The sequence below is a fragment of the Prionailurus viverrinus genome, unplaced genomic scaffold (genome assembly GCF_022837055.1).
Source record: "Prionailurus viverrinus isolate Anna unplaced genomic scaffold, UM_Priviv_1.0 scaffold_35, whole genome shotgun sequence".
Classification (NCBI taxonomy): domain Eukaryota; kingdom Metazoa; phylum Chordata; class Mammalia; order Carnivora; family Felidae; genus Prionailurus; species Prionailurus viverrinus.
In genome coordinates, this window is record NW_025927605.1 from 39741 (window position 1) to 54010 (window position 14270).

At 46.0% G+C, this 14270-nt stretch overlaps 2 protein-coding genes across 8 annotated transcripts in view; both read left to right on the top strand.

The window, feature by feature from the left end:
• LOC125158403 (cAMP and cAMP-inhibited cGMP 3',5'-cyclic phosphodiesterase 10A-like) overlaps nt 1-14270 on the top strand; it is a 60732-nt gene that overhangs the window by 39716 nt on the left and 6746 nt on the right. The gene's annotated exons all lie outside the window — the stretch shown is intronic.
• Nucleotides 8485-10232, top strand: LOC125158402 (elongation factor 1-alpha 1-like). The gene has a single exon (XM_047845390.1). It carries the CDS (start codon nt 8554-8556, stop codon nt 9940-9942), a length of 1389 nt encoding a protein of 462 aa, XP_047701346.1. The 5' UTR covers nt 8485-8553; the 3' UTR covers nt 9943-10232.

Here is a 14270-nt window from a genome sequence, read left to right on the forward strand (position 1 = left end):
TTTTTTTTTAATTTTTTTTTTCAACGTTTATTTATTTTTGGGACAGAGAGAGACAGAGCATGAGCAGGGGAGGGGCAGAGAGAGAGGGAGACACAGAATCGGAAACAGGCTCCAGGCTCTGAGCCATCAGCCCAGAGCCTGACGCGGGGCTCGAACTCACGGACCGCGAGATCGTGACCTGGCTGAAGTCGGATGCTTAACCGACTGTGCCACCCAGGCGCCCCTTCCTCGGAGCATTTAACATGAGGGAGAAATGAGCTTCTACCCTATTCGAGCCGATGACACTTGGGGTTTTTCCATTCCTGTCAACTCAACTTAATCCTAAGTAATACTCAGGGCTTCTGACTTGATCTTTGGCCTGAGTTCCTGCCTAGCGTGAGGAGCAGGGTCCTGGCTTGCTCCCCCCGTGGACTGGAGTGCTGCCTCCACCCCATCTCGGCGGCTGGACCCTGCCAACTGCACCCCATCCGTGCTGCCTGCAGGATTTTGTGTTGCTGGGCTTGCCTCTTGCCTGGGTGGACTAGAGCCCATCATTCCAGTTGCTTTTCCAGGGCAAGCCCTGCTTCCCTCTCATTCTTTTACCCTTGGATCCTTCCTGTGCCTAACAGGCTGACCGCTTTCTGGAAAACTACAGCAGGGCCAGTGCCTATAATACCTTCCCCCGTGGACAGTCCAGGAGCAGCCAGTTTCTGAGACATAAAAACAATGGTAAGGTCATTCATTCATTCATTCAGCAGATGAGTGTCTATCATAGGCCCTGGGATCACAACGGTAAGTGAGATGAGATCGAGAGGCAGGCCTAGCATGGTGGGTACAAGCACAGGCTGTAGAGTGAGAATGTCAGACACAGCCATCCAAGGCACTGGAACTGATCACAAGCATTTTCAGTGGTTTCCTTTAAGAATATGTCCATGGCCTTGGCCGTGTGTGCAAGCCCGTATGAGTCACTACACCTGTCTGGTCCTCAGCTTATCTGAACACGACATGGCTGAACTGGATGATGTTTAAGACTCTGTGCAGGTCTGTCCTCCTATGGTCGTCTTGCAAAAACAAAACAAAACAAAGCACCCAAATCTTGATCTGATCAAACCCCCAGATTCAACTACAGGAAATACAGAAAACAGAGCAATGCGTGAAGCCACGTCATGGGTTTGCAATCACAGAAACCCAGACTGAGGACAATCTGCAGGATACACGACACGCCTTCTCCGGTGATAAATCGCAAGCAAAAAGAGAAAGCTGGAGGAGGAACCTGTGGATTAAAAGAGATTCAAGAGACATCAACCAGTCACATCTGAGCGCATCTGATCCCAATCTTGATTGGATCAAACTGTTCCAAGTGTTTTTTGACCGGACACCATTGGAGATTTGAACACTGGCTGAATACGTGACGTTGTTAAAGAACTGTTGTTTCAAGAAAGATACTAGTGATTGACAAAGCGCAGAGACGCAGCCAGCATCAGGGGCCTATTATGAAATAGGGCCGGGAAGTAGGGGAGAAGAGACTGCCGGGAGTCTTACCCCCAGCTCGGCCATTAGCTCACTCGAGTCCCTTCCTCTCCCCAGGCCTCGGTTTCCCCATCTAGGGAATGAAGCAGGTGGACCCAGTGTTTAACCTTGGCTTCCTTTTGCTTTGTCTTCACATGGGCAGCCCTGGAGCCTTTACTCAGTGCCGTATCAACCCCACCCTGTGGCCACAGCAGCATAAAAGCAGCAGGAAGTCCGGAAGGCCAGAACCGCTGGCTCCTGCAGAACCTAGAAGAGGCCACCGCCCTGGGGCCACTCGCTTGAAGGATCAAGCTTCAGGATCCCAGGCAGGCTGGTCCAGTCCTGAGGGAAAGGATGAACTTCACTTACTCACGAACCATGGGCAAGAGTTATCTGCTCACTGGGATGCTTTGGCCTTGTTCTGATAACTGGGCGTTCTGGTGAGTTCTCTTGGCCTGCATCCTGATCTGGTCAAGCTGCTCAGGACTCCAGCTGAGGTGGGGTACCGCTGCCTCTAACACACTCCTATGGACACACATGAACAGTGCCACCGCATTGCTACAGGTCACATGCCCCTCGATTCCTCGTGCTGGCCTCTGTTAAAGGCCATACTTTCATCACTATGAACGTATCAGTCTTAACACGGAACCTCACGCGGTGCAAATGCTTAGCAAATAAATAGGGAAGATTTCCTTCCTGGACCATCAGAGACGTTTAAAATTCTCTGGAAGCATCAGGAACTTTATCTCCAGGAGGATAAGCTGAAATACTCATCGCCTGCTACCAACACCAACCAGTTTCACACACGAATTAAATAATACCCCAGCCCCAAAGAGAAAGACAATTCTGTTATAATGAGCAGTAAGAGCAGGCATCTGGGTGGCTCAGTTGGTTGAGCCTCCAACTTTGGCTCGGGTCACCATCTCGTGGTTCATAGGTTCAAGCCCCGCATCGAGCTCTGTGTTGACAGCTCAGAGCCTAGAGTCTGCTTCAGATTCTGTGTCTCCCTCTCTCCGCTCCTCCCCTACTCTCTCTCTCTCTCTCTCTCTCTCTCTCAAAAATAAATAAACATTAAATTTATTTGTTTAATGTTAATAAATAATGTTTATTTTTGAGAGAGAAAGAGAGCAGGGGAGGGGCAGAAAGAGAGACAGGGAGAGAGGGAGAATCCTAAGCAGGATCCGCGTCAGAGCCTGACACAGGACTCAATCCCGTGAACTGTGAGATCATGACCTGATCTGAAACCAAGAGTCAGATGCTTAAGTGAGTGAGCCACCCGGGTGCCCCTGACCATTTCTTTCTTTCTTTCTTTCTTTGAATGTATTTATTGTTTAATTTACATCCAAGTTAGTTAGCATGGGGCAACAATGATTTCAGGAGTAGATTCCTTAATTCCTTTTATCCATTTAGCCCATCCCCCCTCCCACAACCCCTCCTTTAACCCTCAGTTTGTTCTCCATATTTATGAGTCTCTTCTGTTTTGTCCCCCTCCGTGTTTTTAGATTATTTTTGTTTCCCTTCCCTTATGTTCATCTGTTTTGTCTCTTAAAGTCCTCATATGAGTGAAGTCGTATGAGTTTTGTCTTTCTCTGACTAATTTCACTTAGCATAATACCCTCCAGTTCCATCCACATAGTTGCAAATGGCAAGATTTCATTGTTTTTGACTGCCGAGTAATACTCCATTGTATTACCCGAGTAATACTCCATTGTATACCCCGTCTTCGTGATCCATGCATCCATCGATGGACATTTGGGCTCTTTCCATACTTTGGCTATCGTTGATAGTGCTGCTGTAAAGATGGGGGTGCATGTGTCCCTGTGAAACAGCACACCTGTATCCCTTGGATAAATACCTAGTAATGCAATGGCTGGGTCTAGGGTAGTTCTATTTTTAATTTTTTGAGGACCCTCCATACTGTTTCCCAGAGTGGCTGCCCCAGCTTGCACTCCCACCAACAATGTGAAAGAGATCCTCTTTCTCCGCATCCTCGCGAACATCTATTGTTGGCTGAGTTGTAACATTAAAAAAAAAAATCAAAAACTGGTAAAAAATGAGCAGTAACAGCTACACCCGCCATGTTAGTATCAAACCCGGTTTCAAATCCTTGCTCTGCCTCCCACTAGCTCTGTGACTTCGGGCGAGTCACTTAATCTCTCTGCAGCGGATTTCACAAGAGTGCTGTGAAGGTGAAATTGTTCACTGCTTACGGTGTTTGGCATCATGCCCCACACGCTGGGAAGGCTCAGCCTGTGTTAGCAACAGTTCTTACTGGCAATCCTCCGTGGTGGCCTCCCATGGGTGCTCCCCATCTCCTCCCCACCCCCAATTCCACCTTGTCTCCTTTCCCTCGGCCTTATAAAAAATCTTTTCGGTGCTTCATTCTTTAGCTTAGTTGGCTGATGGAATCTTGTCGTGTTTTATAGTTGGTGGGGTTTCAGGCAAGGCGGAAAGCCAGTAGAGAGGCTACTCCAGGCCTAGGTCTTCCAGAGGCACCTTGAGAATCGCAACTTGCTGGGGCCATCTCCAACTACTCCGTATCAGCCCTGCAGATAACTCACGTGGAGCTATGGCTACCGCCCACCTCCCCAGGAGGGGAGCACACTGGAGGGACTTCTTAATTGTGGGTGCCGGGAGACTCACGCTTCCTGTATGTGGGCCGCCGCTTCCCCCTAGTGGCCACTGGATAGATTGCACAGCGAGTTGGCCTGAGGACAACAATGTGGGAGAAGTACCTCCCCCCGCCTCCCCCGGGGAAGGGGGGGGTGGTTCTCAACCATGACAGACCTGTAACTCCCTTCTCATAAAATGTATTGTGTGTAACTATAGTATACCTTATTCAGGTATTGGCCTACACTGAACGACGTATTTCTAAAAATAGGATTTGATAATCTTTGACGTACGTATATACCCATGAAACCGCCATCACAATCAAGATAGTTAATATCTCTTCGCTCCCCAAAGTTTTCTTGTGCCCTTCAGTAACCCCTCCCTCCGCCCCTTTCTGCTCCCCCATCCCCAGGCAACAACTACTGGTCTACTTTCTGTCATTATAGATTGGTTGACATTTTCTAGAGTTTCTTATCAATGGAACCGTGCAGTGTCTGCTTTTCTTTCTCCTCCTCTTCTTCCTCGTCCTCCTCCTTCTCCTCCTCCTCTCCTCTCCCTCCCTCTCCTCCTCTTTCTTCTTCTTTTTTCGGTCTGACTTCTTTCCTTCAGCATAATCACTTTGAAATTTATCCAGTGCATGGACCAGTAGTATATTCCTTTTTATTACTAGGTAGTATTTCCATTGTATGAATGTACTGCCATTTGTCCATTCAGAATGTTGGTACTTTTAAAAATCAGTCTACTGCCCTAACTATAATAGGAACTGAAAGAAAGAACTAAAACAATAGGTAAATCCCATGTAAATGCTCAGACATGATCGCCCCGGAACATACAATGATGTAGTCAGATACTTCACCTATACATACAGTTCCATGGACCCGCTTCTTTGCCGGAGGCTTTGGTTTGGCTCCAAAGGCCAGCGGTTGACCCCTCCACACAGGAGGGGACGATGCTGTGTGGCCTGACGCGTGGGGCCCGAGACTGAGCAGGAGAGGTGGACACAGGCAGATGTCAGCTCCGTGGAAAGATTTCTCACAGGGCTGACCATCAGGGAGGCATGGCCAGTCTCATACGCTAAGGTCCATATTTGATTTCTCAAAGGTGTGTTTGTATTTTACTTACCTTGCATTTCCGAGCGCAACACGGGGGCTTTCTGTTGGCACTTTTCTGAACCGAGACTTAAGACTTATTTCCTGCCCTCTGCTCTAAAGGCCAGTAGCAGGCATTGGCACATCTCTATCCTGCTGGGAGCCTGTCTCAGGATGGAATATACTTTTATGGAAGAAAGTGTTTAGTGGTGCTTTTGAGGCAACAAGACTTTAGAAACTTCTACTACAGAGGCGCCTGGGTGGCTCAGTCAATTAAGCATCCGGCTCACATCGTGATCTCATGGTTTCGTGAGTTCAAGCCCCGAGTTGGGCTCTGTGCTGGCAGCATGGAGCCTGCTTGGGATTCTCTCTCTCTCTCTCTCTCTCTCTCTCTCTCTCTCCTCCTCCTCCTCCTCCTCCTCCTCTGCTCACTCTGTCTCTCTCAAAATAAATAAACTTAAAAAAAAAGAAACTTCTAAAAATAAAGCCTTCAGTTATACTTACCTTCTTGGATAATCTATCCACCATGTTATTATTAAAGGAGTCTGTTGTTTGGTGGTAACCCTTGACTTCAGACTGGCTTGTTCTTGCAAGGAACCCGTTCCAGAAACTGAAGAATTTCCTTTAACCAGCTCTAATGCTACAGAGAAGTATCAAAGTCCATAGCAAGTATGGTGGGACATATAATATGCGAGGTCTCTAGTCTTTGTTTCTTTTTCTTTTCTCCTTTTCCTCCTCCTCCTCCTCCTTCTTCTTCTTCTTCTTCTTTTGAAAGAGAGAGAGTGAGAGCGCATGTATGCACCCATGCATGTGAGTAGGGGAGGAGCAGAGAGAGAGAGAAGGAGAGAGAATCTTAAGCAATCTCCACATCCAGCGTGGAGCCCAATGCGGGGCTCGATTTTGCGGTTCGCGAGATCATGACCTGAGCCGAAATCAAGGGTCGGACGCTTAACTGACTGAGCCACCCAGACCCCCTCTAGTCTTTGTTTCTTGATTCTGTTTTTAATACGTCACCCACATGTTCCCCCCCCACCGCCCCCGAAGTCCCTTAAATATCTTAATGCTTCCATTCTTATTCTTTGCTTCTTGTTGTTTGCCTTGGAAATGTTTTCCTTCTGTTTTTTTTCTAACTTCTCGTTGCATGATCCGTCCGTTTGTTTTGCTTTGTTTGAAGGAAAGCAGTTGAGACTACACATTTGCTTCTAAATACATTTTGATTAAGTTTCAGAAACGGCCTGTGTTCCTTCATTCTCATCGTTTTAGAAACCTGTTATTCCAGATTTTAATTTGCCTTTGACCTAATAATTACGCAGGGGGGAAAAGTATGTGCGTGTTTCTTTGAAAGTCATAAGAAATTGGGTGGTTTCTTTTACACTGTAGCCTGAGTGTGGAGCCTATAGAATTCCTCCTTTGTGGAGAGCTTGACGTATTATTTGTAGCCTAGTTTAGAGTCAAATTGTGTAAATATTCGTGAAGTAGTTGAGAAGGTGTGTATTCTGTGGGATAAAGTACAAGCCCGATAATAAAGCCCAAAATTCAGTCTTGTAAATATATGGTTTGAATATATTCCAAAGACAGTGGTGGACCATCTCTGGTGTCTCCGTCCCTGTTTAAGTCTATAAGCTCTGTGGTCTGTACTCATTCTCTTTGGTCTCCTTGTTTTCCACATGCCTTTCCGCTCTGCACTTGGAGAGCTTTTCAAGTGTGTGGCTCCAGCCTCGAGGCACTTTTCTGTGCTGTGGACTCTGCTCTTTGCGCCTTCAATGCAGATCTCATTCCCGGCACTGGATTTGGGTTCCTTGCATTCTGCATTTCGGCAAGCTGTATCCATCTTTCTCATATCTTACGGAGAACTCAAAGCGGACATTTCCTTACAGTGTCCTGTTTTCTAGAGCAATTTATTTCCAGAAGCATCCTCTTCCAGCATTGCCCTGAGAACTGGCAAGAGAAGTCCCCAAGTGGGCCCTGTGCTTCAGAGTTCCCCACAACGGGGGCGCCCGGGAGGCTCAGGTGGTGAAGCCTCCGACTTGGGCTCAGGTCGTGATCTCATGGGTCGTGGGTTCAAGCCCCGCATCGGGCTCTGTGCTGACATCTCGGAGCCTGGAGCCTGCTTCGGATTCTGTGTCTCCCTCTCTCTCTCTGCCCCTCCCCCGCTCGTGCTCTGTCTCTCTCTCAAAAATGAATAAACCTTAAAAAAAATTAGAAAATAGAGTACCCCCCAACAAAATAATCAAATTTATTAAGGACCGCACAATGCCTCTGACGCTCAGCACTCGCACAGCAGGACCTAACCCTAAACATCCGTGCTCTTCAACAATGTTCAGGCCTCAGGGAGATGCTTCACATCTGACCCTATATTGATGGGGAGAAAAATGCATCAGCTTCGAAAAGTTTAACGAAAGCTTGATGGGCCCCTGCTAGGTACTATCTCTGAGGGCAGAGAGATTTTCAGCAGAGAAGGACTTAGGTAAGAAAAAAGACAAATTAACTTGGCAGATCTTTCCTCTCCGCCGGAATGCAACAGATTAAACACAATGAAAGGGCATTTTCTAGTCGTGCTGACTATAGTTTGTTGTTTGCATCTTCTTATTTGTGGTTCTGGGGGTCCTACACATGAATTAGGCCGGCATTTGCATCCGTCGTAAATGGAAACTGAGGACATTTTTGCGACATTACATAAGCCATGTTACACAGTATTCAAATTTGCATGTATATCTAGGCTTTAGACGTAACGATACTGATTCTTTACACAGGCAGCGAGATGGACACTGAATGGTAGAATTATGAATTTTAACATTTTTATTTAAAAACTCGGGGCGCCTGGGTGGCTCAGTCGGTTAAGCGTCCGACTTCGGCTCAGGTCATGATCTTGCAGTTTGTGGGTTCAGGCCCCGCATCGGGCTCTGTGCTGACAGCTGAGAGCCTGGAGCCTGTTTCAGATTCTGTGTCTCCCTCTGTCTCTGGCCCTTCGGCTCTGTGTCTCTCAGTCTCTCTCAAAAATAAATAAACATTAGGGGCGCCTGGGTGGCGCAGTCGGTTAAGTGTCCGACTTCAGCCAGGTCACGATCTCGCGGTCTGTGAGTTCGAGCCCCGCGTCAGGCTCTGGGCTGATGGCTCAGAGCCTGGAGCCTGTTTCTGATTCTGTGTCTCCCTCTATCTCTGCCCCTCCCCCGTTCATGCTCTGTCTCTCTCTGTCCCAAAAATAAATAAACGTTGAAAAAAAAATTAAAAAAAAAAAAAATAAATAAATAAATAAATAAATAAACATTAAAAAATTTTTAAAAATAAATAAAAAGCTTTTTTTTTCGCAACGGGTTTGCCGCCAGAACACAGGTGTCGTGAAAACCACCGCTAAACCTAAACCAAAATGGGAAAGGAGAAGACTCATATCAACATCGTCGTCATTGAACACGTAGATTCGGGCAAGTCTACCACTACTGGTCATCTGATCTACAAATGTGGTGGGATCGACAAAAGAACTATCGAAAAATTTGAGAAGGAGGCTGCTGAGATGGGAAAGGGCTCCTTCAAGTATGCCTGGGTCTTGGATAAACTGAAAGCCGAACGTGAACGTGGTATCACCATTGATATCTCCCTGTGGAAATTCGAGACCAGCAAGTACTATGTGACCATCATTGATGCCCCAGGACACAGAGACTTTATCAAAAATATGATTACGGGCACATCTCAGGCTGACTGTGCTGTCCTGATCGTTGCTGCTGGTGTTGGCGAATTTGAAGCAGGTATCTCCAAGAATGGGCAGACCCGTGAGCATGCCCTTCTGGCTTACACACTGGGTGTAAAACAACTTATTGTTGGTGTTAACAAAATGGATTCCACTGAGCCACCCTACAGCCAGAAGAGATACGAGGAAATCGTTAAGGAAGTCAGCACCTACATTAAGAAAATTGGCTACAACCCCGACACCGTAGCATTTGTGCCAATTTCTGGTTGGAATGGTGACAACATGCTGGAGCCAAGTGCTAATATGCCTTGGTTCAAGGGATGGAAAGTTACCCGTAAAGATGGCAATGCCAGTGGAACCACACTGCTTGAAGCTCTGGATTGCATTCTGCCACCTACTCGTCCAACTGACAAGCCCTTGCGTCTGCCCCTCCAGGATGTCTACAAAATTGGTGGTATTGGTACTGTCCCTGTGGGTCGAGTGGAGACCGGTGTTCTTAAGCCAGGCATGGTGGTCACTTTTGCTCCAGTCAATGTTACAACTGAAGTAAAGTCTGTTGAAATGCACCATGAAGCTTTGAGTGAGGCTTTACCTGGGGACAACGTGGGCTTCAATGTCAAGAACGTATCTGTCAAAGATGTTCGTCGTGGCAATGTGGCTGGTGATAGCAAAAATGACCCACCAATGGAAGCAGCTGGCTTCACAGCTCAGGTGATTATCCTGAAACATCCAGGCCAAATCAGTGCCGGATATGCACCTGTGCTGGACTGTCACACAGCTCACATCGCCTGCAAGTTTGCTGAGCTGAAGGAGAAGATTGATCGTCGTTCTGGAAAAAAGCTGGAAGATGGTCCCAAGTTCTTAAAATCTGGTGATGCTGCCATCGTTGATATGGTTCCTGGCAAGCCCATGTGTGTTGAGAGCTTCTCTGACTATCCTCCTCTGGGCCGTTTTGCTGTTCGTGACATGAGACAGACGGTTGCTGTGGGTGTCATCAAAGCAGTGGACAAGAAGGCAGCTGGAGCTGGCAAGGTCACCAAGTCTGCCCAGAAAGCTCAGAAGGCTAAATGAATATTATCCCCAATACCTGCCACCCCAGTCTTAATCAGTGGTGGAAGAACGGTCTCAGAACTGTTTGTGTCAATTGGCCATTTAAGTTTAATAGTAAAAGACTGGTTAATGATAACAATGCATCGTAAAACCTTCAGAAGGAAAGGAGAATGTTTTGTGGACCATTTGTTGTTTTTGTGTGTGGCAGTTTTAAGTTATTAGTTTTTAAAATCAGTACTTTTTAATGGAAACAACTTTGACCAAAAATCTGTCACAGAATTTTGAGACCCATTAAAACAAAAGTTTAATGAGAAAAAAAAAAAATAAAATAAATAAATAAATAAATAAATAAATAAATAAATTAAAAACTTACTTATTTTGGGGGTGGGGTGCCTGACTGGCTCAATTGGTAAACATTAAACATTTGAAAAATAAACATTTTTTAAAAATTAGAAGAAAAAGAACATGTGACTCTTGATCGCAGGGTCACGAGTTCGAGCCCCATGTCGTGGTTAAATTTACTAAAAATAAATATATAAATAAATAAGTAATAAAAAGTTACTTATTTATAAATCAAATTTTAAATTAAATGTATAATTTAAATACGATTTAAGTTAAACTTTAAAATTAAGTTACTTAATAAAATTTAATTAAGGTTTTAGAGAGTATCATGATACACAGTATTTGGACTTACGTATATTTGATATAAAAATCTGATATTCAGTAATTCTAATCTTTAGTTTGCCTTCTGCATTATTAGATACTTTTCAATGTTTAAAAAAAACCCTAACTTTTTGGAAAAACACTGGAAAATTTTTTCATAAAAAATTGTCGCAAAAAAATTAATAAAAAATGAATATATTTGAATATAATTGTTTTTAATCCTTAAGTAAATTTTAAAATCTTTTTTTTTTAAGAGGAAGTGTGTGAGTGGAGGGGAGCAGAGAGAGGGAGAGAGAGAGAGAGAGAGAGAGAGAGAGAGAGAGAGAATCTTAAGCAGCCTCCAGGCTCAGTGCTGAGCCCCAAGCAGGACTCTATCCCAGGACCCTGGGATCATGACCTGAGCCGAAATCAAGAATTGGGTGCTCAACCGACTGAACCACCCAGGCACCCCTAAGATCTTGATTATCCTAACATAATTAGGGGCGCCTGGGTGGCTCAGTTGTTGAAGCATCCGACTCTTGGTTTCCCCTCGTGTCATGACCTCACAGTTCTTGAGTTCAAGCCCCGCATCAGGCTCTGTGCTGACAGTGAAGAACCTGCTTGGGAGTCTCTCTCTCTCCTTCTCTCTCTGCCCCTCTCCCACTCGCTCTCTCTGTCTCTGTCTCTCTCTCTCAAAATAAATAAATAAGCTTAAAAAAAATAACATGATTAGCGATTTTGCTGAAAGGAAGAGAAGAAAAATTCCATGGGATATTCATCATCATTTATGAACGAGGTATACGTTTCTTACTCATCCCAACATCGTCAGCCCAAGCTGCAATGTCCTTGGGGAGAAAAGTCTGGAGGCAGAAGGTACAGGGCAGCACTGCCCACTTAAAGGCTCTTCTGCTGCCTTCTTTCCGCCAGCCCCTACCATCCTGTTGCAGAGGGTAGTGTAGCCACCGGTAATAAAACTTTCCTTTGCCTCCTTTCTGCTACAGCAGGTGGAAGTATGCTTCGGACTTCTTTGGTGACTAGTGACACTAGGATGTGTGAGCTTCACGGGGAGGTGACAGATTGTCGGGTCACCGCTTCACAGGTGGTTAACCCCACGCTCCCTCCTATGCAGGCCTCTCTTGGTTGCAGTTGACAGAAACTCACCTCGAACTTATTGGCGCAGGAAGGGACATTTATTGAATTGCAGGATTGCAGTAAGGGCAAGACTGTGTTTGGGTCCCGGAAAGGGTGGACTCTAGGATTGGAATCCTGTCTGGACTCTGCTCCCTCTTCAAGGAAGCGTATGCTCTCAGATGGGCTGTGTCCACATGATTCCAAACTGTCGGCCTCTGGCCTCACTCCTGAAGGCTTCCGCTGTAAAGCTGAGCTGTTCCACTTAATTTCTATTCAAAATATAGTGGTGGGGGCCATAGGCACACCCTGTCACCCGGAGCACAGTGTCCTGTGACTGGCACTCTCCACTACAACCCCATGGGGGAAGGAGTTCCCCCAAAGGTGGTACCACCCACCAAAGGGAAGGGAGGTGAGGAGGCAGAACAACCAGGACCCTCTGTGCGGCCCCACCCAGGGGCCTTCATGACAGTGATCGCCAGTCAGTGCTTCCAGACCCATCTGTACTTTCTGCGGGAAGCTTGCATGGGCCTCCGTTTGCATGGTTTGGACCCAAGTATGTCCAGGAGAATGATGACGTCACAGAACTGCGGTTCCAGAAGGCAGGGTGGCCCAGCGCTCCCACCTTCTTTAGAACATGGGGAGCTGTGACCTAGGCGGGGCTAGAGTATAGTTCATGAGGAAGAGACTCTTCGTTCTACTGATTCTTGAGGAAAGCCCTGGCTGTCTGGGACCTGGGGTCAGAGAGGGGTAGGAGAGAGGTAAGCTTCGGAAGGGGAGGTGAGAATGCATCTACCAGAGGCACCGTATTCCCCATGGAGACCCCAAGGGGGTACTTCATGGGCAGAGAGAGAGCTCACCTGCTTCCCAAGGCTCAGTGACCCCTGGCAAGTCTCGGAAGGAACCTCCTGAGTCAGGGTGGAGCAGGGTTGCATGGGACACACTCATACTAAAAAATTATTTCTTGTTTGTCTGAAATGCTAATGTAGTTGGGCATCCTGTAAAATTTTCTTTACTAAATCTGGCAACACCAGGGGGAGGGAGAGAAGCAAAAGAATGTTCACAAGCTCAGGTTGGTACGGAGTGAGGTTAGAAGACATCTGTGAGGAAACAAGGCCATTAGGGCAGCCATCTTGCCCAAGCAGAAGCTTCCTGACTCTGCAGCGTGTGGGTGGAGGAACCTAGGCCTTTGCTCTCAGGAACATACACCTACTTTCAGGGCAAAGATACACACGCACACAGTGACAGAAATAGCCCCATTCTGTGTTTTCATGGCATTGATAGTTTTTTTTTTCCAATGTTTATTTATTTTTGAGAGAGACAGAGAGACAGAGAGACAAAGTGTGAGCGGCAGAGGGATAGAGAGAGGGGGAGACACAGAACCCAAAGCAGGCTCCAGGCTCCGAGCTGTCAGCACAGAGCCCGATGCTGGGCCTGAACCCATGAACCACGAGATCATGACCTGAGCCGAAGTTGGATGCTTAACCGACTGAGCCAGCCCAGGTGCCCCATCCAGTTCTTCACCAAGCTTCCCACCACCTTAGATTTAATATCCATTGATGATTCTTGCCCAAACTAATCTATGATGGCTGCAGAGTGATGATTTTCCAACCTCATGACCACCTCCACGTTTATCACTCACCATCTTATTGTCAGGAAGCGCTCCAACCCCATCCCTGTTATGTATCTGTTTGTCTATTTATTACTATTAAGGACTCGGGGATTCCTATCTCTTTCACTAGATTATAATGTGTCGCTATCATAATTTTTTTCAAAGACGCTCTAGGCCCAAGGTGGGGTGCTAACTCATGAGCCTGAAATCAAGAGTCGCTTGCTCCACCAACTGAGCCGGCCAAGCTCCCCTGTCACTATCTTTATTTGTGTTGATGGCCAAAATATCCCAGACTACCTTAGAAACCATTCTGTGTTAATTCTGTAGCTATGACACCAGAAGCGTAAGCAAGAAAAGAAAAGGTAGAGAAAACGGTCTTCATCATCATTGAATTCTTTTGTTTCTAAGAATACCATCAAGAAAGTGAAAGGCAACCCACAGAATGCGAGAAAATATTTGCAAGCCATGTATCTGATAAAGACTTTTTTATTTTTTATTTTTTTTAATTTATTGTCTTTAATTTTATTTTTTATTTGTTAAGAGTTACATCCAAATTAGTTAGCATCTAGTGCAACAATGATTTCAGGAGTAGATTCCTTAGTGCCCCTTACCCATTTAGCCCATCCCCCCTCCCACACCCCCTCCAGTAACCCTGTTTGCTCTCTATATTTATGAGTCTCTTCTGTTTTGTCCCCCTCCCTGTTTTTAGATTATTTTTGTTTCCCTTCCCTTATGTTCATCTGTTTTGTCTCTTAAAGTCCTCACATGAGTGAAGTCATATGATGTTTGTCTTTCTCTGACTAATTTCACTTAGCATAATACCCTCCAGTTCCACCCATGTAGTTGCAAATGGCAAGATTTCATTCTTTTTGATTGCCGAGTAATACTTCATTGTATATATATACCACATCTTCTTTATCCATTCATCCATTGATGGGCATTTGGGCTCTTTCCATACTTTGGCTGT

Excerpts from the sequence above, each read along its gene's own strand:
- LOC125158402 (XM_047845390.1), top strand. The coding sequence starts at position 8,554 with ATGGGAAAGGAGAAGACTCATATCAACATCGTCGTCATTGAACACGTA.